Below are 26,233 nucleotides of genomic sequence, written 5' to 3'. Positions count from 1 at the left end.
CCTTCTTGGGCCCCAATATCCTGCGCGCAAAGGTTGACGAATGGCCCGAGACAACCCCAAGAATCCCTTGCAGTTGCGAGGCTCTGGCTCCTTTGGGCGTGGGGTCGGGTCACGTGTTGGCAGGAGGGGACGGCTGGTTGACGCGGCTCAGGGTGCTGGCGCAGAGCCCGCCGGCCAGCCTCCTCCTCTGACGTCCCAGCCCCCTCCCGCCCTCCGGCGGCGGGAGCGCGGCTGCTCGCGGGATCCCAGGAGCAGCGGGCGGCAGGCGGCGGGCCGGCGGGCAGAGCGCGGCGGAGCGCTGCGGAGCGAGCCTGCGCCGGGGCCGGCACCATGGTGCTCTCGGTGCCGGTGATCGCGCTGGGCGCCACACTGGGCACGGCCACCAGCATCCTCGCGCTCTGCGGGGTCACCTGCCTGTGCCGGCATATGCACCCCAAGAAGGGGCTGCTGTCGCGCGACCGGGACCCCGACCCGGAGAAGGCGAAGCCTAGCGTCCTCCGACCTGCCCAACAGGTGAGCGGGAGCCGCGCTGTGGTCCGCCCGGGGCTGCGGGTCGCGGGGCTGCGGGGAAGAGCAGGGACCTAGTTCTAATATGCCGGCGGAGTATGGCGGGGAAGGGGACGGCGGACGTGCCCGAGGACCGCCCAAGGGGACAAGGAAGCCTGGGGGAGGGGTGGTCGTGGGGCTTAATCGGGGAGGAGGCTCGGGGCGAGGAGTGGGGGCGGCGAGGGCGAAGGAGAAGGAGGCAATGGGTGAGGCGACTTGGAAAAGAATGGGGGCTGGGAGGGGAGTGTTGGGGCGCTGGCAGGGGAAGGGGCTACGGAGAGAGGAGTAGGGGCTGGGAGGGGAGTGGGGGTCTGGAGGAGGAGTGGGGGAGGCGGAGTAAGGGGAAAGGAAGGCTGTGAGGGGACTGGAGGCCTTAGGGGAATGTGGGAGGGGAGCTGTGAGGAGACTGGGGAGGAGACTGTGAGCGCTGGCGGAGACTGGGAGAGGAATTGTGGAGCTAGAGAGCTTGCAAAATTGGGGGGAAGAGGAATAGGGACTATGAGAGAGAAGAGCAGGGGTGGAGGGTTGCGGGGCTGCTGTAGGGAAACCACTGACTTGGCTGAGAAGGAGACAAACCTTCAGAAAGCAGGAGGGGAGGGGTCTGCTGTCCGTGGGAGGTGGGAAGCTAGGGGGGCAGTGGAGAAGGGGTGCCTGGAATCTGGAGAGGCCCCTGAATCATGGAGGGGCCTGAAGGACCCCACCTCCTCCTAGCAGCCCCATGTGCCAGCCAGCCAGCCAGAGGGGTTGTTGTGGCCCCAAAATATATCCCTGAAGAGTCCCTGGGGACCAAAGGGCTTTTATGCCATGCATTTGCTTGTCCCCAGAGCCCCTTTGGGCAGGCAATGGGCACGTTCCCTATTGTACATGCAGGAGAAGGGAACTGACATCCCTACAGAGGCTCTGAACTCCAGGATGCATTTCTGGTTCGGAGAGTGCAGAACTCCTCTGGAGAACCGGGAGGAAAAAGTCTTGCTAGAGTGGTTTGAGAAAGGTTGGCCCTGGGCCAGGAGGATGACTGAAATGACCACCACCTACAGCCCTCTAGACTCCTGATATGTCTTATAGTTTCATACTGACACTAAAATGCTGCAATTCCACCTTCCTTTTCCCGATCAATTATTCAGAAGCTTGGAGGACCCAGTTGTGGGGGCCTGTACCAGCCACTGTATAGTGAGAGTGGAAAACAAATGGCTCCTGTCCTTGAGGCACTTAAAATCCAGGAGAAATGACATTGACACTGGCAGAAATAGGAGCTGGCTGGGCAGCAGGCTGTGGGAGCTGGAATGATCTGGAAATGGGAGTAATGGGCTCCCCACTGGCAGGGGCCGGGGTTGGGGCTGGGTGAGCCTCTCTTCAGAAGTTTCTCCAGGAGTGTGACCTGTGGCTTCTTGACCTTCTCTCTTAACTATGATCCTTGAGGGACAGTTTTCTCCCCTTTTACAATGGTGGCTAAGTGCTGTCCCTCCCCTTCCCAGAGAGAGCCTTGGGGAAGTAGTTGGTGTAAAGGACCTCTAAGATCCCTTCTAGCTCTTTGTCTTATTGACTACAGATTACGCACATAATGGCCAATGGCCAATGATCTGTTAAAGACAAACCAGATCATGCCTCTCCCCCACTTAGAATCCATCAAACTTCTCGCTGAGCTTGGAATAAATAATAGCCAACGATTACATAGCATGAACTCTGTGCTTTATACTTATTAGTGCATATCCTCATACCAATGCAACAAGCAAGATCTACTATTATTCCAATTTAAAGACGAGGAAAATAAGGCTCAGAGACGGTGAGTGACTTGCCCAAGGCCACACAGCTAGAGAAGTTTTAGAACCAGATTCTAGCCACCCTGGTCTGGTTCCAGAGCTTGTGCTATGAGCTGCTCCACTATACTGGCACACCTGCTTGATCTGGCAGGTGCCCAAACCAAAACCAAGCCCTTGCCATCAAGTCGATTCTGACTCATAGTGACCCTACAGGCCAGAGTAGAATGCCTCATAGAGTTTCCAAGGAGTGCGTGGTAGATTTGAAGTGCCACTCTTTTTTGGCTAGCAGACATAGCTCATAACCAGTATACCACCAGAGTTTCCAGCAGGTGCCTGTTTGTGCCAATTTCTCCTTTCATCACCAGGCTCAGCTCCCTGGAATTAGGGTATTTCTTGGAGGGCACCAAGTTCTTTCCTGTCTCCCCACCTCCAGTCCCATTTTCCTCTGGCTTTTCACACAGAAGGCTCCTTCTCATTTAGGTCTCTTTCTGTTTAAATGTCACCTGCTCAGGAAGGATTTTGCCACATGTCATAAGGAGCCCTGGTAGAACAATGGGTAAGTGTTCTGCCGCTAACCAAAAGGTCGGTGGTTTGAACCTACGAGTGCACTGCAGGAGAAAAGACCTGGTGATCTGCTTCCATAAAGATTTCAGCCTAGGAACACTATAAGGCAGTTCTACTCTGTCCTATGGGGTCACTATGAGTTGGAATTGACTTGCTGGCACCTCCTATTACCATCATCTGTGTCGTTCCGTCCAAATTCTTTTATAGCCCTTGTCACAATTGGATATGATCCTTCTTATTTGCTGACTCAGATAATATCTTCCCCACATTAAGCTATAAGGCTCACGACAGCAAGGACTGTGCAGTCCTGTGCACTGCTTTATTCTCTGCACCTACTCAGTGCCTGGAACCTAGTAGGTGCCCAATAACAAACTGTTGACAAATAAAGGCATCCTGGCTTCCACCCAGCCGGGATTGTTGTCTGAGTTATTTCTCCACATGTGGATGGTGCACGTGCACTGCCTTTGCAATCCAGTGCTAGCTCAGTAGGGGCATAATCAATGCTTGCTGGTACATCAGACCAGCCCTCACCTGGTTCCCTTGGTGACCAAGAATCTGGGCAACCTGAGGCTGAACCTATAGGTGTGAAAATGGTGAAGTGGAGAGCTCATGATGTTGGCTCGGCTGCTGTTGTGCTCAGATTCAGCCACTGACCCGGATAAAGTAAATAGAGAAAAGACAACACAATTGACATTTCAAAAAAAGTAGAGGAGATGGTGTTAGGGGCAGCAGATGACAGCAGGGTGATGTATGTAGCTCATGTTGACAAGGAAGAGAAGAGTTAGAAAAGGCTCTCTAAGGTGTCCCTTGAAGAGAAAAGACATAGGGGATGGGGAAGGGAGGACAAGATCCTAGATTTCTACAGCCTCAACAGAGGTGTCCCAGGCTTAAGATGCCGCAGTGAGAACTGGGATGTCTGTAGGATACAGACTTACTGCCCATGTCTCCGTCAGTTACTGGTTGTGTTGCTGGAAGAATTCCTTGGATGCGTAGACATGCCCGGGAATCTGATTTCTGTCTCTGAATGGTTGAATGAAGTTGAAGTTTAGGGTGATTTTGAAAAGAACTTGGAAGGTCTTCCCGGGGGTTCTTAGCCTGGGATCCAAAGACACCCCTGACCCCAAGGAGTTTGTAGATAGAATTTAAGCGACTCATGATTTTGGATTGGGGAAAAAAACTCACATCTTTGTTTTCAGTAATCTCTAACTGAAATTTAGCATTTCCTATTAGTGGGAATATAAACAATAAACTCCAGTAATGCTAACAATACCTGTGACTCTATTCCCAAGAGAAATCACAGATATTTTCATAGCACACAACGCCTGTTGCAGATACCTTGGAATATCTTCTATGCTCATCTCTGATTCTAAATTTGGGTACTTATTAAATCCCTTGCCAGAGCCTGTTATTTAATGAATTAATTGGTTTTATTAGATATTCCTTCGTAGCTGTATGTCTTTTATTTTCTGCCTTTTAAAATACTCTGAGAAGGTATCCAGAGGCTTCCCCGGACAGCTAAGGGAATTCATGGCACAAAACAAGGTCAAGAAGCCCTGCTGAATGCGAGATGGGGCAGGATGGAAGCGCTCTGTCATTTGTCACCTTCCGTGCCTCCAGCCGCCTTCAATATGTACTTTGTCTTTGCCTTTCCTGCATACACAATCTTGGCCCTTTATCCTGCCATCCTAGGCAGTCCCTGGCCTTTTGGGGGCCTCAGGGAATTCAGTTTTCCTCCACCCCGCTTCATGGTCTGGCAGGACCACCTGGGACCTCCCTGTTGTCAGCCCAGCTTCCCAAGCCTGATTACTCTGCAGTGCCCTGGCCACCTGAGCAAGGAGACAGAGCGGGACGATTATCTTCCCTTCACTGCTCCTTCTGAATACATTAGTGAGAGGCGGCAGGCCGGCTGGCTGCTGCTCCCTGAATTTTCCCTTAACGCTTGTCTGCATCGACTGCGGCTCGCCTCATTTCTGGGTCCTTTTGGAGGACACCCTCTTTTTGGCTAATCTAAATAACTAGATGGTGCCTTTGGGTGGTGCAAGCGATTAGCTCGCTCAGCTGCTAACTGAAAAGTTGGAGGCTCGAGTCCACCCAGAAGTGCCTTGGAAGAAAGGCCTGACAATCTACTTCTGACAAATCAGCCACTGAAAGCCCTATGGAGCAGAGCTCTATTCTGAAACACATGAGGTCACCATGAGTCAGAGTCAGTCAATGACAACTGGTAAAATAAGCAGTTAGCAAGCAGGGAGAAGTGTCCTTTTTCTCACTGCTCAGCACCCCTGTACACCTATCAGTCATAGGAGTTTGGGTCCTGTTTTCAGAAAATTCTAGTTTTAGTATCCTGTTTTTCTCCCCCCCCCCTTTTTTTTTTATGGTGCTTACCTTGTGCCCTTAAGTGATTCATCTCACATGCATTTCAAAGGTCTCCAGGGCGACTGTGATGCTCTCCGCCTGAAGCTAGCTTTAGCCAAGTTGCTTGGCCTCTGAGCGATGGTACCCAGACCTCTTGTATCCATATCCCCAGGCCTCCCACTGCTCCTACCACCAACTTATAAAGTCCTATCCTCCTCCCACCAGAGCTGGGAAGACTGCACTGGCTTTGGATGAAACACTAATAGATTAATTCCAGATTTTTATAAAATAATATAAATACATGCTAGGTTTGCATCTAACAGTATATGTATAGTGGGGGAGTCTTTTCTCCCCAAGGGCAGGGAATATGTCTTTTGTTTTCCTTGTTTCCCTGACAATACCTAGTGTGATACTGGGCCCTTCCAGTTACTATTCTGAATCAGAGTGTCATATTGTGATGTAATTTTGAATAAAGAGGACAGACATAAAGGAGTACATATTGTTAGGGTTTCATTGTACAAGGTTTGAAACCAGGCCAAGTTTATTTATGGTGTTACCCTTGAGGAGTGGTGATAACTGGAAAGGAAAAAAGGGCGTTCTGGGCTTTTGGTCATGCTCGCCTTTTGACAGGAGTGCTGGTTGCGCAGGTGTCCTCACTTTGAGAAAATTCATCCCGCTCTACATTTATGATTTGTGTACTTTTCTGTATGTAGCTATACCTTGAGGGCATTGGTGGTTGACAAGGGGTGGATTATCCAATAATCCAATAGTCAGGATAGGCCTGGTGCTTACCTTGCTCACCAATCTGTAGTGAACAATTTTTTCACCACATCAAAGATTCTGCTTCCAGATGTGGCTGGGATCTGTCTCTCTCTCAACTCTACAACACTTTCCTACAGAATCAAAGCCTGTTTTCAAATTTACAATCCTTGACCGGGACAGATGACACAGTAAGCAAGGTAAGCATGGGCTTACTTGTGCTTACCTACTAATCTGCAGTGAACAATTTCACATGGTTTTTTACCACATGTGAACAATTTCACACAAGTGTCATCATATCTTTGATGAAATTGTTCACTCCAGATGAGGAAGTACATACAAGTGAGCCTGTACTTATCTCTGGGTGGTTTGACTCCCAGCCAATGTACCTCGTGCATAGCCACCACCCGTCCGTCAGTAAAGGCTTGTGTGTTGCTATGATGCTGAACGGGTTTCAGTGGAACTTCCAGACTAAGACAGACTAGGAAGAAAGGTCTGGTGATCTTCCAAAAATCAGCCAATGAAAACCCTATGGATTGCAGTGGTCTGATCTGCAACCAACCACGAGGATGGCAGAGGACCAGGCAGCATTTTGTTCCCTTGTGCATGGGGTCGCCATGAGTTGGGGACTGACTCAACAGCAGCCAATAACTACAAGTTATACTTCAGTGAAATCTTTATTAATAATTGTCATACTGTGAGCATTAATCTAGAATCAGACCAGTTTTTTTTTTATTATTGTGCTTTAGATGAAAGTTTACAGAGCAAATTGGTTTCTCATTAAACAATTAATACACAAATTGTTTTGTGATATTGGTTACCAACCATTGTTTTGTGACATTGGTTACTAACCCCGTGATGTGTCAACACTCTCCCCTTCTCCAGCCTGGGTTACCTATTTCCATTTGTCCAGTTTTCCTGTTCATTCCTGCCTTATCGGCTTTGCTTTTGGGCTGGTGTGTCAAACCAATGTTTTTATTATGAGGAAAACTTTTGGGCTATATTAAGAGGTGTGGCTGTCTTTTTGTGATCTAGCTCCCTGGCTCTGTTTTCTGCCGTTACTCCTGTGACCACTTCCTATGGCATAAAAGACTTCTTCTTGGGACCGGGGCCTCGAGATCATCACTGTGAGCCTACTAACCCTTCCACCCTTTCTCCTCTTTATTAGACCTCTAGGGCAACATCCTCTCAGATCCCTTGTCTTCAATTCACATTTGTAAGTGTGAGGAGGGATCAGAGTGTAGATGCAGCGTTTCATTAGTTAATTAGTTCACTCGTTAGATGTTAATGAGCACATACTAGGCACTGGTACAACAATGAAAAGACAGGCACGTGCTCCTCCTGATAAACGAGGAGACAGACACTTAGCCAAGCTATCGCCATGAAGTGTTACAGGGCTGCTGTGCTGGAGGAGGTCCAAGGTGCTGTAGGAAACCCTCGGCAGGGGCATTCCCACCTTCAATCCAAGGTAGAATTTTCTCCAGTTCAGGTTGGATGGCCTTCTTAGCTGTTCTCTTGGGGTCTCCTCTATACCACCATGGTCCAAGGAGGTTCCATGAATTGCCAACGCCACTCCTGGAACTGATTTGACTCTGGCCTGCTGTAAGGGCTCATCTCCCTGAATTCTCAGCCTTTTAAGGTATTCATTTCTCAGCTTATTGCTAGATAATAACCTGGCTGATAAACTCACCTATTCCCATACACACAAACATAAATCTACGTCCATAGAACAATAAAGAAATGATAGAATAGCTACCATTTCCTGAACCCTTTGTATGTACCAGGCATTATTCTAAGCACTTTAAATGTATTAACTCGTTTAATCATCACAATAACCCCATGAGATATGCACGATTATTATCTCCATTTTACAGATGTGGAAAAATGAAACACAGAGAGCTTGAGTAATTTATTCAAAAAACAAAACAGGGATTAAATCTAGGGAGTCTGGCTCCAAAGCCCACATCCTTGACCACTAGGCTAGAGACCAACAGAAAAGGCTTGTCCCAATTTTGTTTGAGGCACTGTTTTTCCACCAATATGTTATTTTTTTTTTATGTTATAAATGTGTCTATGAATATGCATCTTTGCAGAGCAGCCTCAGAAACCTTTCCCACTGCTTTGAATTGCTTCTCAGCCTCTTACGTCCATCACGCTTTAGGCATTGGTTGTAGCCCGAGGACCCTCCAGAGAGGTCTGACACAGTAAACATGTTTGGGCTGGTTGCTTAGCAACGTGGAAGACAGTATGAATTTTTCATTAAGAAATTAGCATAGAATATCTCAGGGAGATGAGCTACAACCGCTGGAAACACTAGGCCCTTTCAAAACACTCTCTTTATGGACCCCGATGCTGGTATCTATCAATCCCTCCCCAAGAGCAGGTCCCAGGCCTGTGACAGTTCCTCCCTTTCCCCAGCTTCTTCTCTTGGTGCAGCAAGTAGATAATTAGGTATGTGGTTTTCTCTTCCTGGAACTGATGGTTCATCAGCACCTTTCATTAACTCCAGCAGAAAACAGTGCTGCATCCTTGGAAATTTTCAGATACTGGCCTGGATTAGGATCAAGTACCTGGGGTACAGGAAGAGGAATGGAGAAGCCATTGGACCACAATGGCGGAAACCTGAAAGAGAAATTAGAGGGGCATACGGCAAAGGCAGAGGAAGCGGTGAGACCAGTAGGATGAGGAAGCCTCAGACCCAGAAGGCAGAGAGGAGAAAAGATAAAGGCACTGAACATCCCAGAGCCAGAGACAGACTGGGGAAATCAAAATAAACATAGATGATCGTTTACTGTTCACACAATCAATAGCAGCTCACCTCCCACTTTTACCCTAATATTCTGTATTCAGTCTTTCCAGAGCACATTTATTAACAACAAGCATTGGGAAACCCTGCTTTGAGAATGGAAGAGAATAGCTTCATGGAGGCAGGGTTTAAGAACTAAGAGATTCTATAGGTAGGTATCAAAACTAACACATATGTGGCTACAAAGGGCCCCCTGTAACCAATTTGGTAAGAAACAATGTGTTAGGTTGGTTCAGTGGTAGAATTCTTGCCTTCCATGCATGCGGGAGACCCCGGTTTGATTCCCAGCCAACGCACCTCATTCGCGGCCACCACACATCTGTCAGCGGAGGCTTCATGTTGTTATGATGCTGAGTAGCTTTCAGCGGAGCTTCCAGACTAAGATGAAGTAGGAAGAAAGGCTTGGCAATATGATTCCGAAAATCAGCCCATGAAAACCCTGTAGATCACAACAGTCTGATTCACAACTGATCATGGGGATGGCACAGGACTGGACAGTGTTTTGTTTTGTTGTGCATGGGGTCGCTGTAAGTAAAGGATTGATACGATGGCAGCCAACAACTGATTTTCAAAGGGAAACACATGAGAGAGGTAGATTTGTTCCTCCCTTCCTTTCTCCCTTGATGATATTTACTGAACACGTACTATGTACCAGGTACTGGGCCAGAGGGTGAGAATACAGTAGTAAGTGCTCCACCCCCAAAACAAATGACACAGTGACCTAGTCTCAGCCCTCATAACAGAGGCGTAGAGAGGGAAGGGCAGAGGGAAGGCACTTGCCCCGGGCGCAAGTCCAATGGGGGGCACCAGACAAGGTGTGGAATGACATTCCAAGGCTCTGCAAATATGAAAGGCGCCTGACTGAGGCAGCTGGGCAAGAAGGGGAAGGCATTTCTGCTGACGCGTCGCCTCTATCAACGTCTATTCATCTTGAAGTTGCGGGGGAGGTGAAACTTAGAGACTGCCCCAAGCACTCATTACCCTCACTATGCAGCTGCCTTGTGTTCATTCTGGTGTAACGGAGATCAGAATTAACAGAAGGCAAGCACAAATAAAGGAAAGCATGTGTCTTGGTCATCTAGTGCTGCTATAACAGACATACCACAAGTGGATGGCTTTAAAAAAAAGAAGTTTATTCTCTCACAGTCCAGTAGGCTAGAAGTCTGAATTCAGGGTGCCAGCTCCAAGGGAAGGGCTTCTCTGTCTGTCGGCTCTGGAGGAAAGTCCTTGTCATCAGTCTTCCCTTGGCCTGTCTCCTGAGGCGCTCTGGGCAGATTCAAACTGCCAACCATTCGGTTTTTGGTTGAGTGCTTAATTCATCCATTCATGAAACATTTATTAATTCCCATGTGACAGACACTGAGCTATGCACTGACAATACAAAGGATACAGTTATGTTCTAAGCTTTTAATATTAAAAAATACAAGCTCTCATATTTTAAATATGCATTAGTAACTTCCAAGTTTGGAAGAAAAATGGTTGTCTGTATCAAACGCCCACTAAAATGGACCCACTTGGGCACGCGATGAAAATCATTTAATTGCTGGAAAGTCTCACGAGAGGAGTGGCGTGTGAGGCAGTCCTGACTTGACTGCTCTCCTGGCGGGTTTGCACTTGCTGCTCTGTCCTTTAAATGTGCCGCATGTTATCACTGTCACCTTCCCCACCCTTTGTCCCTATCTGTTTCATCCAGGTATCTGGGGACCCTAAAAACCCAAGCCCAATTAAGGTAGTATTTTTAGTACCTTTAAATGTCATTTCCTAATGTCTGGACATTACCAGGCTGTGTGACACTGGTAGGAGCATTGGTCCTCTACAGTGTCAGTGTATCCCACACCCATGCAAACCTTCTGCTGAGGAGCTCACTGGCTGCCAGCATATCAGGTAAAACAAAACACCAAGCCCACTACCGTCTAGTCGATTCTGACTCATAGCTAACCCATAACGTTTCCAAGGCTGTAAATCTACAGAAGCAAACTGCCACATCTTTCTTCCATGGAATGGCTGGTCATTTCGAACTGCCCACCTTTCAGTTAGCAGTTGGTCGCTTTAACCACTGGGCCACCAGGGCTCCTTAATTAGGTAAAGGGCTTGTAACTGCTATATAGTATGAAAAAGGCCTGGGGGTGTTTTAGAGAGTGTTTAGGGAGTTACAGTGAGATTTGGGGAAGCTGGTTGGGGTTTTGGGATGAACTTGGAATGCATTACAATTTTTCCCTTTTAAAATAATGCTTGATCTCTGTAATTCACTAGCATGTTTCCAGGAGCAGATTAAATTCAAATAATGAAGGGTAGTTGCATACATGAATTTGAATGAGAAAAAAAAGGGGAAGAGGATTCTATGAGAATTCTGTCAAAGTAAGTCTTACTTAGTCCATCTAGCATAGACTCTAGGGTATTTTGATATATTTAATTGACTCTCTTCTCACCTTTATAGATTGAATTGTGTCCCCTCCCCCATATATGCTGAAGTCCTAACCCCTATATGTGTGAATCAGATCCTGTTTGCAAAGAGGGCTTTTCTTGTGTTAAGAGGCCATACCCAGTAGCATGGCTCCTAGACCTAATCCCTTCTGAGAGGCATCTTATAAAGGGGTGTACAGACACAGAGGGACAGACACACAGAGGGGGACACAATGTGTCAGCAGAGGCCGATGTATCTATAAGCAGCAGAGGCATGCCAGGGATTGCTGGCAGCCACCAGAAACTAGGACGGAGGCTCACAGAAGGAATCAACACAGCCGAGATCCTGATTTGGACTTTGAGCCTCCAGAACTGTGAGAAAATAAATTTCTGTTCTTTAAAGCCACCCACTTTGTGGTATTTTTGTTACGGCAGTCTTAGGATACTAAGACACCCACCTCGACTCGTTAAGTCCAAGACATCGTTTTCCTTCGTGGAAGAAAGGAGTAGGGCTTAGCAGATAGTGAGAAATGAGGGGCGATGTTGAAAGAACGAGAAGGTGAGTGGATGGATAGTTGAATGGGGCCGAGGAGGTGATTGGGGCTGCCCGCCTGTACTTGCAGCCAAATAAAAATCATAAGCAGGGGAAGCAGGGCAGGGGGCACTGAGCTGGTTGAAGAATCTCTGTGCTTCCCTTTAGTGGCGTATCAAGGAATCAAGATAAATGTGGCAGCTTCAGCTTTTATTGGTTTCCTTTCCTTCAGGTATCCATTCACCTGGCTAACATTGGAGAGAGTTTAAAAAGTCTTCAGCTGCAAGGCCAATGAGATGATACCCAGGATGCCTCATTTTACTTGAAAAAGCATCATAAACCATGTGGTTTTGGTCTTGTTGCTAAGAGTGTTGTTGTTGTTGTTAGGTGCAATTGAGTGGGCTCCAACGCATGGTGACCTTGTGTGTAACAGAAGGAAATGTTGCCTAGTCCTGTGCCATCTTCATGATCACTGGTATGTTTGAGCCCGCTGTTGTGGCTATTGTGTGAATCTATCACAGTGAGGGTTTCCCTCAGTTTTCCTGACCCTCTATCAAACATGATGTCCTTTCCTAGTGATTGGTCTTTCCTGATGGTGTGTCCAAAGTAAGGAAGCCAGCGTTTCACCATCTTTGCTTCTAAGGAGCATTCTAGTTTTAGTTCTTCTAAGAATGGTATACCATTGTTGTTATGTGCCATTGAGTCGATATGTTCCATTGAGTTGATTCTGACTCATAGCGAACCTAAAAAACAGAGTAGAACTGCCCCATAGAGTTTCCTACGCTGTACTCTATACAGGAGCAGATTGCCAGGTCTTTTCTCCCTCAGATTGGTTGGTGGATTTGAACTGCAGACCTTTCGGTTATCAGGCGAGTGCTTAACCATTGTGTCCCCAGGGCTCCATAAGAATGGCATAAACCCATTGCTATCAAGTCGGTTCCAACTCATAGTGACCCTAAATGGCAAAGTAGAACTGCCCCATAGGGTTTCCAAGGCTGAAATTTTTACTAAAGGAGACTGCCACGTCTTTCTCTCATGGAGTAGCCGGGGGATTTGAACCCCGATATTTTAGTTAGCAGCTGAGTGCTTTAACAACTGTGCCACTAGGGCTTCTTGAGAATGGCATTACCCGTTAACCCATTGCCATCGAGTTGATCCTAACCCAAAACGACCCAATTTTCTTTTCGAATAGAATAAAAAAAAAAAAATAGTTTGGAGAGGACGGTATTTGAAGACTGGGCAACTGTAAATGTTGATCGAAGCATCTTGGGATGTAGACTATCTTTAGTTAGTGCTAGTCTCATCTGTGTTTCTGATTCCTTCCTCCTTTCTCATAGTGCGCCACTGAGCCTCCTAAAATACGTTTTTCATTTCCAGCACAGTCACTTTATGTAGAAGAAGGGCGCAAGGCTATCAGAGAGAAATACAGAGAAGGCTGTGATGGTGTGTCAAGGGACAAAACCCCACAGGGAAACATCAACGGTATTTGAAGAGCTTTTCACTGCAAATGTGTCACCTAATGAGCCCATCTTTCACTATGCAAGTAGAGTGGGTCCTTTAAGCAGCAGTCCCAATGTGACTGTCACCCTTAGCTCAACAGCTTCAATACAAAACCCCTAGAGACAACTGAAAGGAGGGAACAGGAGATTGGGTCCCTGTTCCTAATAGCTGCACAGTTAGCCTTGCATTTGATTTTGGATAGCCACAAAATTTCATTTTAGGTAACAACCTAGCTTTTTGAGACCATCGAGAAGAGGAAATTGCTTCTTAGAGTGAAAATGCTCATTTTATGATCAAGATGCTGAGACATAATGAAAAGGAACTTAGAACATGACCCAAAAAAACGAAATTTGAATTTGGTCTCCACCATTTTGTAGCTAAATGCTCCCAATTGTTCTGAATCCTACATTCCTCATCTATTTTGTTGTTGTTAGGCGTCTTCGAGTCTATTTTGACTCATAGTGTAATAGAGTAGAACTGCCCCCATAGGGTTTTCTAGGCTGTAATCTCTATGGGAACAGGTCACCAGGTCTTTCTCCTGCGAAGCCTCTGGGTGGGTTCCAACCGCCAACCTTTCAGTTAGCAGCAGAACACTTAACCACTGCGCCACTGGGGATTTTCTCAAGGTAATATTAAAACCTGAATGAGATAACACTTATGAAGGCGCCCTGCAGGCTCAGCACCTGGTCACTACTCGAAGTACATTTTAGGGATCTCTAGATCATTTTCTTATTTATCCTTTACCAGAACCATGACTTCCTTTCCATTACATCTCAGCATCTTGGTCATAAAGTGAACATTTGTTTGTCTGTATGTTCACTACGTAGGGAAGGAGAGCTCGTTAGGAGTATTCCCAGTGTGAAAGCTGAAAGGCTGTTAGTACAGAAAGGGGAGCATGGACACTCCACTCTAGGGCAGTCATTCATTCAATGAATATTTCTCCATCACCTGCTATGTGCAAGGCACTGAGTTAGCGCCGGTGACACAGCGGAGACAAGCCAGGCAACATCTCTGCCCCTGTGCAGCCATCCTAGGGGAAGAGACACTCATTGCATTGTGCAGTAATACAAATGAATATGAATTTACACCCGTGGTAAGAGTGGTGAGGGAGGTCAGGGGGCCTTCCAAGCAAGTCATCACGGATTAGCGCTCTGATCTTCCACATTTTTGGAAACCCCTTTCAGTAAAAAAAAATTTTTTAAAGTAAAAATTGAGCATGTATCCCTTATATATTTATATCTAATCATTTGTAAATTAGTTCTATTATATGTATACAGGGTTCCATTCTGACGATTCATCGTAAATCAGTTCTGATGTAAGTCAAATACCTCATTTTTTTTTTCATTATTATTGCCTCTTATTATCGGTAGCTTTACAAATTTCATCTTTCTTTGTTTTGGGGGGTTGGAAATATTACATATCAACATCTGCAAGTGAACATCTGAGAATGATAACATCAGCAGATTGCATGCTGCAACATTGTACGTAGTGCAAAAAAAAAGAAAAAAAGATGGTCGTAAGTACACTTCCGTGGTAACTCGAATACGCTGTAAAGTCCGGGACTACCTCTACACACACACGTATACATTACTTTTCTAATACATAGTGCACATAATAAAACGTGCACAAAAAATAGACCTTTAAAGCAATAAGATAAAAATAAATTACAAAATAAAATTGTTACTTTCTTCCCATACCCAAAATGAAAGGAGCCCTTGTGGAGCAAACGGTTGTGTTCGCGCTTTGATCCCACCCAGTGGCTCCGCGTGAGAAAGCCCTGGCGGTCTGCTTCTGTAAAGATTACAGTCTAAAAATCCGTATTAAGCCACTCTCCTCTGTCACATGGAGTCGCTAAGAGTTAAGAACAACTCGACGGCACCTAACAACAACAACGCCAAATGGACTGTCTTGTGCACCGTGGGGTAGAGTTAGTGACATTTCTAGGCAGAGGATGTTGGGTGTGAGGATTTGGAATATTCTAGGCATTTGGGGCATGTGCAGAAGCCCTGTGGCAAGAAGACATAGCACATGGGAGGAACTGAAAGAAGATCCAAGTGGGGAGAGCATAGAGAGCACGAGAGGTGAGGGAGGTGGGTCGCCATGATCTGCGCCATGTTAAGTATTTGGCTCTTTACTCCAAGAGTGATGGAAGCCAATGAAAGGTCTTAAAAGGTGATGTGATAGAATTTGGGTTGTGAAAAGATCCTGGCTGCTGTGTGGAGAACATATCAGATGGGGAAAGAGTTGAAGTGGGGAGACCAGGAGGGAAGCCGTGGAGAGACAGTAATAGCGAGGACTAGGGCGGAAGCAGTGGTTTGTCTATGATATTGGATGTGGACTTGGGGAAGGGATGACACCTGAGTTTTTCACTTGCCCAAGTGCATCGTGGTAGCATTTGGTGAAACAGGGAACATTAAAAAAGACAAGACCATGGACTCTAAGTCAGGAGTTCACTTCTGTACAGGTGGCGCGTGAGGAGTCTTTGACATATCTCCATGCAGGTGTCAAGTGTGCCCGTGGTTCTGCCAGTCTGGAGCTCACAGCAGAAGTCTGGGCTGGAGATGTATGTTGAGAATCACCTGTAGGAGGTAGCAATCGCAGTGGTAAGCATGACTGAGACCACCTAGGAAGAGAGTAGAATGAGAAGGAAGAGGGCTTAAGAGCAAGTTCAGGGATACCAACATTTTAATGACCAGGTGGTGGGAATGGGTCTACAAGGGAAACAATGAAGAAGTGACCAGAAAGGATCTAGAAAAACCTGGGAGAACGTAATGTCAAATAATAATGAGAAATAAGAGCTTTTTAAGAGGAAGGAAGTCATCAGCAGGGGAGACCCCCGCTGAAAAGTCAAGGAAGTTAAGAGTAAAAATATTCGCTAGAATTAGACCTTGAAGGTCGTCAGTGACTCTAGAGGCCAATAATGACATTGAGTGGGCTGATGGGGCCCTTTGGGAATGGGTTGTGGAGTGGATGGCAAACGAGGACATGAAGACAGCAACAGTACAGGCATTTCTTTTTTTAGGATGTGTGGCTGTGATGTGGTGGAGAGGCTAGGACGATAGGATAAGGGGATAAGAAGTCAAAGGAATTTTGAGCACTTGTACAAGCTGATGGGAAGGAGCTAGTTGAGAGAGAAAGAAAAACGTGCAAGAGAGGAGAGAGGGATTGAAAATCCCTAACGTAAGGCTCCTGCAAATGCAGGTGGAGATGGGGTCCAGGCTCAGAAGGAAGGGCTGCTCTTGCAGGGAGGGGCGTACCTCCTGCAGTGTGAGGGGAGGGGGACTTGCCCACGAAGGAGTTCGCTATGTAGCAGGACGCGTCCGGGCGTCCATTCTCTTGGCTTCCTTGTTCTCAGTGAAGAAAGTCTGTGGAGAGTAGAGAACTTCCAAAATAAACTGGCCAGAAAGCAGTAGGTTTGCCAGGCAGGACTGAGAGCCAGTTTGAGTTGGTTGTTGTCGTTAGCTGCCTTTGAGTCGGCTTCCGACTCATGGTGACCCCATGCACAACTGAACAAAACGCCACCCAGTCCTGTCCATTCCCAACATCAGCTGTAGATCAGACCCTTGTGATCCATAGGATTTTTATTTTTTTTATTTTTTTTTTTATAATAACTTTTATTAAGCTTCAAGTGAACGTTTACAAATCCAATCAGTCTGTCACATATAAGTTTACATACATCTCACTCCCTACTCCCACTTACTCTCCCCGTCTTGAGTCAGCCCTTTCAGTCTCTCCTTTCTTGACAATTTTGCCGGCTTCCCTCTCTCTCTATCCTCCCATCCCCCCTCCAGACAAGAGTTGCCAACACAATCTCAAGTGTACACCTGATATAATTAGCTCACTCTTCATCAGCGTCTCTCTCCCACCCGCTGACCAGTCCCTTTCATGTCTGATGAGTTGTCTTCAGGGATGGTTCCTGTCCTGTGTCAACAGAAGGTCTGGAGAGCATGACCGCCGGGATTCCTCCAGTCTCAGTCAGACCATTAAGTTTGGTCTTCTTATGAGAATTTGGGGTCTGCATCCCACTGCTCTCCTGCTCCCTCAGGGGTCCTCTGCTGAGCTCCCTGTCAGGGCAGTCATCGATTGTGGCCGGGCACCAACTAGTTCTTCTGGTCTCAGGATGATGTAGGTCTCTGGTTCATGTGGCCCTTTCTGTCTCTTGGGCTCTTAGTTGTCATGTGGGCTTGGTGTTCTTCATTTTCCTTTGCTCCAGGTGGGTTGAGACCAATTGCTGCATCTTAGATGGCTGCTTGTTAGCATTTAAGACCCCAGACGCCACATTTCAAAGTGGGATGCAGAATGATTTCATAATAGAATTATTTTGCCAATTGACTTAGAAGTCCCCGCAAACCATGTTCCCCAGACCCCCGCGCTTGCTCCGCTGACCTTTGAAGCATTCATTTTATCCCGGAAACTTCTTTGCTTTTGGTCCAGTCCAATTGAGCTGACCTTCCATGTATTGAGTGTTATCTTTCCCTTCACCTAAAGCAGTTCTTATCTACTGATTAATCAATAAAAAACCCTCTCCCACCCTCCCTCCCTCCCCCCCTCGTAACCACAAAAGTATGTGTTCTTCTCAGGTTTACTATTTCTCAAGATCTTATAATAGTGGTCTTATACAGTATTTGTCCTTTTGCCTCTGACTCATTTCGCTCAGCATAATGCCTTCCAGGTTCCTCCATGTTATGAAATGTTTCAGAGATTTGTCACTGTTCTTTATCGATGTGTAGTATTCCATTGTGTGAATATACCACAATTTATTTACCCATTCATCCGTTGATGGACACCTTGGTTGCTTCCAACTTTTTGCTATTGTAAACAGAGCTGCAATAAACATGGGTGTGCATATATCTGTTTGTATGAAGGCTCTTGTATCTCTAGGGTATATTCCGAGGAGTGGGATTTCTGGGTTGTATGGTAGTTCTATTTCTAACTGTTTAAGATAACGCCAGATAGATTTCCAAAGTGGTTGTACCATTTTACATTCCCACCAGCAGTGTATGAGAGTTCCAATCTCTCCACAGCCTCTCCAACATTTATTCTTTTGTGTTTTTTGGATTAATGCCAGCCTTGCTGGTGTGAGATGGAATCTCATCGTAATTTTAATTTGCATTTCTCTAATGGCTAATGATCGAGAGCATTTTCTCATGTATCTGTTGGCTGCCTGAATATCTTCTTTAGAGAAATGTGTGTTCATATCCTTTGCCCACTTCTTGATTGGGTTGTTTGTCTTTTTGTGGTTGAGTTTTGACAGAATCATGTTGATTTTAGAGATCAGGCGCTGGTCGGAGATGTCATAGCTGAAAATTCTTTCCCAATCTGTAGGTGGTCTTTTTACTCTTTTGGTGAAGTCTTTAGATGAGCATAGGTGTTTGATTTTTAGGAGCTCCCAGTTATCGGGTTTCTCTTCATCATTTTTGGTAATGTTTTGTATTCTGTTTATACCTTGTATTAGGGCTCCTAGGGTTGTCCCAATTTTTTCTTCCATGATCTTTATCGTTTTAGTCTTTATGTTTAGGTCTTTGATCCACTTGGAGTTAGTTTTTGTGCATGGTGTGAGGTATGGGTCCTGTTTCATTTTTTTGCAAATGGATATCCAGTTATGCCAGCACCATTTGTTAAAAAGGCTGTCTTTTCCCCAGTTAATTGACACTGGTCCTTTGTCAAATATCAGCTGCTCATACGTGGATGGATCTATGTCTGGGTTCTCAATTCTGTTCCATTGGTCTATGTGTCTGTTGTTGTACCAATACCAGGCTGTTTTGACTACTGTGGCTGTATAATAGGTTCTGAAGTCAGGTAAGGTGAGGCCTCCCACTTTCTTCTTCTTTTTCAGTAGTGCTTTGCTTATCCGGGGCTTCTTTCCCTTCCATATGAAATTGGTGATTTGTTTCTCTATCCCCTTAAAATATGACATTGGAATTTGGATCGGAAGTGCGTTAAATGTATAGATGGCTTTTGGTAGAATAGACATTTTTACTATGTTAAGTCTTCCTATCCATGAGCAAGGTATGTTTTTCCACTTAAGTATGTCCTTTTGAATTTCTTGTAGTAGAGCTTTGTAGTTTTCTTTGTATAGGTCTTTTACATCCTTGGTAAGATTTATTCCTAAGTATCTTATCTTCTTGGGGGCTACTGTGAATGGTATTGATTTGGTTATTTCCTCTTCGATGTTCTTTTTGTTGATGTAGAGGAATCCAAGTGATTTTTGTATGTTTATTTTATAACCTGAGACTCTGCCAAACTCTTCTATTAGTTTCAGTAGTTTTCTGGAGGATTCCTTAGGGTTTTCTGTGTATATAATCATGTCATCTGCAAATAGTGATAACTTTACTTCTTCCTTGCCAATCCGGATACCTTTTATTTCTTTATCTAGCCTGATTGCCCTGGCTAAGACTTCCAACACGATGTTGAATAAGAGCGGTGATAAAGGGCATCCTTGTCTGGTTCCCGTTCTCAAGGGAAATGCTTTCAGGTTCTCTCCATTTAGAGTGATATTGGCTGTTGGCTTTGCATAGATGCCCTTTATTATGTTGAGGAATTTTCCTTCAATTCCTATTTTGGTAAGAGTTTTTATCATGAATGGGTGTTGGACTTTGTCAAATGCCTTTTCTGCATCAATTGATAAGATCATGTGGTTTTTGTCTTTTGTTTTATTTATGTGATGGATTACATTAATGGTTTTTCTGATATTAAACCAGCCTTGCATACCTGGTATAAATCCCACTTGATCAGGGTGAATTATTTTTTTGATGTGTCGTTGGATTCTATTGGCTAGAATTTTGTTGAGGATTTTTGCATCAATGTTCATGAGGGATATAGGTCTATAATTTTCTTTTTTTGTAATGTCTTTACCTGGTTTTGGTATCAGGGAGATGGTGGCTTCATAGAATGAGTTGGGTAGTATTCCGTCATTTTCTATGCTTTGGAATACCTTTAGTAGTAGTGGTGTTAACTCTTCTCTGAAAATTTGGTAGAACTCTGCCGTGAAGCCGTCCGGGCCAGGACTTTTTTTTGTTGGGAGTTTTTTGATTACCGTTTCAATCTCTTTTTTTGTTATGGGTCTATTTAGTTGTTCTACTTCTGAATGTGTTAGTTTAGGTAGGTAGTGTTTTTCCAGGAATTCATCCATTTCTTCTAGGTTTTCAAATTTGTTAGAGTACAATTTTTCATAATAATCTGAAATGATTCTTTTAATTTCATTTGGTTCTGTTGTGATGTGGTCCTTCTCATTTCTTATTCGGGTTATTTGTTTCCTTTCCTGTATTTCTTTAGTCAGTCTAGCCAATGGTTTATCAATTTTGTTAATTTTTTCAAAGAACCAGCTTTTGGCTTTGTTAATTCTTTCAATTGTTTTTCTGTTCTCTAATTCATTTAGTTCAGCTCTAATTTTTATTATTTGTTTTCTTCTGGTGCCTGATGGATTCTTTTGTTGCTCACTTTCTATTTGTTCAAGTTGTAGGGACAGTTCTCTGATTTTGGCTCTTTCTTCTTTTTGTGTGTGTGCATTTATTGATATAAATTGACCTCTGAGCACTGCTTTTGCTGTGTCCCAGAGGTTTTGATAGGAAGTATTTTCATTCTCGTTGCTTTCTATGAATTTCCTTATTCCCTCCTTGATGTCTTCTATAACCCAGTCTTTTTTCAGGAGGGTATTGTTCATTTTCCAAGTATTTGATTTCTTTTCCCTCGTTTTTCTGTTATTGATCTCTAGTTTTATTGCCTTGTGGTCTGAGAAGATGCTTTGTAATATTTCGATGTTTTGGACTCTGCAAAGGTTTGTTTTATGACCTAATATGTGGTCTATTCTAGAGAATGTTCCATGTGCGCTAGAAAAAAAAGTATATTTTGCAGCAGTTGGGTGGAGAGTTCTGTATAAGTCAATGAGGTCAAGTTGGTTGATTGTTGTAATTAGATCTTCCGTGTCTCTGTTGAGCTTCTTACTGGATGTCCTGTCCTTCTCCGAAAGGGGTGTGTTGAAGTCTCCTACTATAATTGTGGAGGTATCTATCTCGCTTTTCAGTTCTGTTAAAATTTGATTTATGTATCTTGCAGCCCTGTCATTGGGTGCGTAAATATTTAATATGGTTATGTCTTCCTGATCAATTGTCCCTTTTATCATTATATAGTGTCCTTCTTTATCCTTTGTGGTGGATTTAAGTCTAAAGTCTATTTTGTCAGAAATTAATATTGCTACTCCTCTTCTTTTTTGCTTATTGTTTGCTTGATATACTTTTTTCCATCCTTTGAGTTTTAGTTTGTTTGTGTCTCTAAGTCTAAGGTGTGTCTCTTGTAGGCAGCATATAGATGGATCGTGTTTCTTTATCCAGTCTGTGACTCTCTGTCTCTTTATTGGTGCATTTAGTCCATTTACATTCAGGGTAATTATACATAAATAAGTTTTTAGTGCTGTCATTTTGATGCCTTTTTATGTGTGTTGTTGACAATTTCATTTTTCCACATACTTTTTTGTGCTGAGGCGTTTTTCTTAGTAAATTGTGAGATCCTCACTTTCATAGTGTTTGACTTTATGTTAGTTGAGTCGTTACGTTTTTCTTGGTTTTTGTCTTGAGTTATAGAGTTGTTATACCTTTTTGTGGTTACCTCATTATATACCCCTATTTTTCTAAGTAAAAACCTAACTTGTATTGTTCTATATCGCCTTGTATCACTCTCCATACGGCAGTTCAATGCCTCCTGTATTTAGTCCCTCTTTTTGATTATTGTGATCTTTTACCTATTGACTTCCATGATTCCCTGTTATGTGTATTTTTTTTTTTTAATTAATCTTAATTTGTTTGTTTTTGTGATTTCCCTATTTGAGTTGATATCAGGACGTTCTGTTTTGTGACCTTGTGTTGTGCTGATATCTGATATTATTGGTTCTCTGACCAAACAATATCCTTTAGTATTTCTTGTAGCTTTGGTTTGGTTTTTGCAAATTCTCTAATCTTGTGTTTGTCTGTAAATATCTTAATTTCGCCTTCATATTTCAGAGAGAGTTTTGCTGGATATATGATACTTGGTTGGCAGTTTTTCTCCTTCAGTGTTCTGTATATGTGGTCCCATTCCCTTCTTGCCTGCATGGTTTCTGCTGAGTAGTCAGAACATATTCTTACTGATTCTCCCTTGAAGGAAACCTTTCTTTTCTCCCTGGCTGCTTTTAAAATTTTCTGTTTATCTTTGGTTTTGGTGAGTTTGATGATAATATGTCTTGGTGTTTTTCTTTTTGTATCAATCTTAAATGGGGTTCGATGAGCATCTTGGATAGATATCCTTTCGTCTTTCATGATGTCAGGGAAGTTTTCTGTCAGAAGTTCTTCAACTATTTTCTCTGTGTTTTCTGTCCCCCCTCCCTGTTCTGGGACTCCAATCACCCGCAGGTTATCCTTCTTGATAGAGTCCCACATAATTCTTAGGGTTTCTTCATTTTTTTTAATTCTTTTATCTGATTTTTTTTCAGCTATGTTGGTGTTGATTCCCTGGTCCTCCAGATGTCCCAGTCTGCATTCTAATTGCTCGAGTCTGCTCCTCTGACTTCCTAGTGTGTTGTCTAATTCTGTTATTTTATTGTTAATCTTTTGGATTTCTACATGTTGTCTCTCTATGGATTCTTGCAACTTATTAATTTTTCCAGTATGTTCTTGAATAATCTTTTTGAGTTCTTCAACAGTTTTATCAGTGTGTTCCTTGGCTTTTTCTGCAGATATCCTAATTTCATTTGTGATATCATTAAGCATTCTGTAAATTAGTTTTTTATATTCTGTATCTGATAATTCCAAAATTGTATCTTCATTTGGGAAAGATTTTGATTCTTTTGTTTGGGGGGTTGGAGAAGCTGTCACGGTCTGCTTCTTTAAGTGGTTTGATATGGATTGTTGTCTCCGAGCCATCACTGGGAAACTAGTTTTTCCAGAAAATCCGCTGCGTGCAGTCCAAATCCCTGCGGGACGGTTCCCCGGCTCGGATGCTGCTCTTTCTGCTCCAAGATCAGTCACTGCCTCCCGGGGACTTCTCCTAACGGCTGCGTCCCACGCCGCCCGTGGAACCGGCTAGTCCCCCTCCCGGGGTTAGTTCAGGGGGGTGGAGCAGGTCTCTGTGCTTGTGCCGTACCTGACTGGTACGCTGGCTCCAGGCTCTGGAAACAATCGCTGCTTCCCCGTATTAGTTCGTTCTCCGTCTCTAAATCTGTGTTTGTTGTTCAGGGTTCGTAGATTGTTATGTATGTGATCGATTCACTTGTTTTTCCGTGTCTTTGTTGTAAGAGGGATCCGAGGTAGCGTCTGCCTAGTCCGCCATCTTGGCTCCGCCCCCCGTGATCCATAGGATTTTTACTGGCAGATTTTTAGAAGTGGATTAGTCTTTCTCAGTCTGGAAGGTCTGTTGGAACCCGTTCAGCATCATAGCTACACGCAAGCCTCTACTGGCAGATGAGTGGTGGCTTTGCATGTGCATTGACTGGGAATCGAACCTGGGTCTCCTGCATGGACGGAGAGATTTCTACCACTGAACCACCAATAGCTCAAGTATTTGAGGTCAGTGATGGTGAGTTTATCATGGGATTGGTCTGCCCTGTGGAGTGATTCTCCAGCAGTGCAAGGCTCAAGGTATAGCTGGGTTCATCCAATACTGGAGTTTTGCACATGAAGCCAGAGAAAGGACTGAGAGGTAAGGGCATCTTTAGAATAGTGACAATGTGTTATTAACATGACGGATGATGGGATCTAATTGGCATCACTTGGAAAGTGGAGAAAGGGAACAGAGTAGAGGGCTTGCTGGTCTCAAGGTTCCTTAAGCTAGCTGCCCTCAAGTTGACACTGGCTCATAGCGACCCCATGTGTGTCGGAGTAGAACTATACTCCAAAGGGTTTTCAATAGCTGATTTTTTGGAAGCAGATTGCCAGGCCTTTCTTCCAGGGTACTCCAGGCTTTCAGTTATCAGCCAAGCATGTTAACCATTTGCACCTTTCAGGAATCTGGGCAATATACTGCCCTCCATCAGAAGTGACAGAACCATCCTCCAGGTCCCTAACAAGGTAGGTAGGGGCTGGGGTGGTGGGGTGGGGAGTGGAGGCGGTGTCAGAGTGAACAGTTGATGTTAAAGAATTGATGTCCTTAAAGGTACTAATAAAAAGGACAGCTAGTAACAGCCAGATGAGTCAGCAGCCAATTAAGTCAACAGTCTCATGCCATGTGGTGTTTTGGGAATTTGTCTTTATTTTAGGAAAACACGAGACTCTAAAGAAGGAACACCTTGAATCTGCAACCAGTGAAGCAAAGCAGGAGCAGGGGCACTTGCCCTGGTGAACTGCGGGCCTGACTATATGTCCTGGTGGCTTAGAGCCTGGGAAAGGGATTGACACCACTGGTGTGTTCTCGGTTATCTTGGCCACTGCTTGAGATCCCAGCAACGTCCACACCTCCCCAGGTCTGTCCCTGGTGGAGGCCCAGAGGGGCTGGTGGCCTCCTCAGGAGCAGAGAAGGGGTAACTCTGCCTGCTGCTGCTGCTGGAAAGATCCTGAGCTTATGCCGCCCCTACTGGCAGCCTTTGGGAGGCTGCACTAATCACAGCAGTGCATGAAATTGTTATTGGATTAATCATGTGTATTAATAATTAAGTTGTCATTAAAACAATGATTGTAAAATGATTAGCCTTTATGCAGTACATTAGTGAAGGGGGTGAAACTTGATGCGCTAGATCAGTGGCTTTGGGTTCTAGCTTCAAGTCTGCCCCTTGCTTGCTGTGTGACCGTGCATTAGTGACTTAACCTTTCTGTGTCTCAGTGTAGCCATCTGCAAACTGTGTCATCATCATTGAATTGGTGTGGCTGTTAAATCAGGTAATACAAGTAGGACAGTGGCTAGAACATAGTAAGTGCCCCCAGAGCTCCTCTCCACCACCCACCAGCCCCTGGAGGCCCCCTCCTGTCAGCTGCAGCATGGAGAGGCTCCCCGGTCTCCTGGCGTCAGGTGGTGTTGGTCTAAAGGAGGCCCTGAAGGGGATCTGAGGGTGGAGGAGGGTGAGGGAGGCATTTATTCCCCTGCCTCCTGCCTGCCTGGTTGCTGGGGGTTGCTGTGTCCCTTAACTGAAGGCCTCAGTTCCTGCCAGTTGGCCCTCTCCATTTGGCCACCCTGTCCTGGTTCCCGTGACCTCTCCTGCCCCTTACCCTTTCAGGCCCAGGGGTATTATTTGTCACCAGTTGCCAGTTTTAACTCATGGTGACCCCATGTGCTTCAGAGTAGAACTCTGCTCCATAGGATTTTTAGTGGCTGATTTGTCAGAAGTAGATCACCAGGACTATCTTCCAAGGCACCTTACTCAAACCTCTAACCTTTTGGTAAGCAGGCAAGCGCATCATTTGTACCACCCAGGACTCCAGGGGTATTACTGGCCCCTTAACCCTTCCACATCTTTGTGAATAGCTCCTTTCTGAAACTCTCTTTAATTACCCAGTTTGAACGTGCCATTTGTTCCTGCCAAAACCTTGTTGATAGGGTACTCAATCAATGTTAACTGGTACTGTTGCTGTTAGGTGCTGTCAAGTCAATTCCGAGTCATAGTGACCATACGTACAACTGAACGAAATACTCCCTGGTCCTGCCCGGTCCTGTTATGCTTGAGCCCATTGTTGCAGCCACTGTGTCAATCCATTTTGTCCACAGTCCTCTTCTCTTTCACTGACCCTCCACTTTACCAAGCATGATGTACTTCTCCAGGGACTGGTCCCTCCTGACAACATGTCCAAAGTATGTGAGATCAAGTCTCGTCATCCTCGCTTCTAAGGAGCATTCTGGCTGTACTTCTTCCCAGACAGATTTATCCGTTCTTTTGGCAGTTCATGGTATAGTCGATATTCTTCACCAGCACCATAACTCAAAGGCATCAATTCTTCAGTCTTCCTTATTCATCGTCCAGCTTTTATGTGCATATGAGGCGATTGAAAACACCATGGCTTGGGTCAGATGCACCTTCGTCCTCAAAGTGACATCTTTGCTTTTTAACACTTTAAA

The 26,233-nt window shown here is 44.9% G+C and overlaps 1 protein-coding gene across 2 annotated transcripts in view; it reads left to right on the top strand.

The window, feature by feature from the left end:
• Nucleotides 1-226: 226 nt before the first annotated feature.
• Nucleotides 227-26,233, top strand: part of SYT13 (synaptotagmin 13) — a 70,675-nt gene continuing 44,668 nt past the window's right edge. The window contains exon 1 of one of the 2 annotated variants that reach the window (XM_049890948.1): nucleotides 227-513. In XM_049890948.1, coding sequence (XP_049746905.1) covers nucleotides 331-513 — 183 coding nt within the window. In that variant the 5' untranslated portion in view covers nucleotides 227-330. Of the gene's footprint in view, nucleotides 514-24,585; nucleotides 24,651-26,233 lie in introns of those variants that run through there. The other variant, XM_049890949.1, reaches the window with a different exon arrangement.

The sequence above is a fragment of the Elephas maximus genome, chromosome 7 (genome assembly GCF_024166365.1).
Source record: "Elephas maximus indicus isolate mEleMax1 chromosome 7, mEleMax1 primary haplotype, whole genome shotgun sequence".
Taxonomy (NCBI): Eukaryota; Metazoa; Chordata; class Mammalia; order Proboscidea; family Elephantidae; genus Elephas; species Elephas maximus.
Note: the sequence above shows the minus strand (reverse complement) of the source record. Positions and strands in the feature narration are given on the sequence as shown.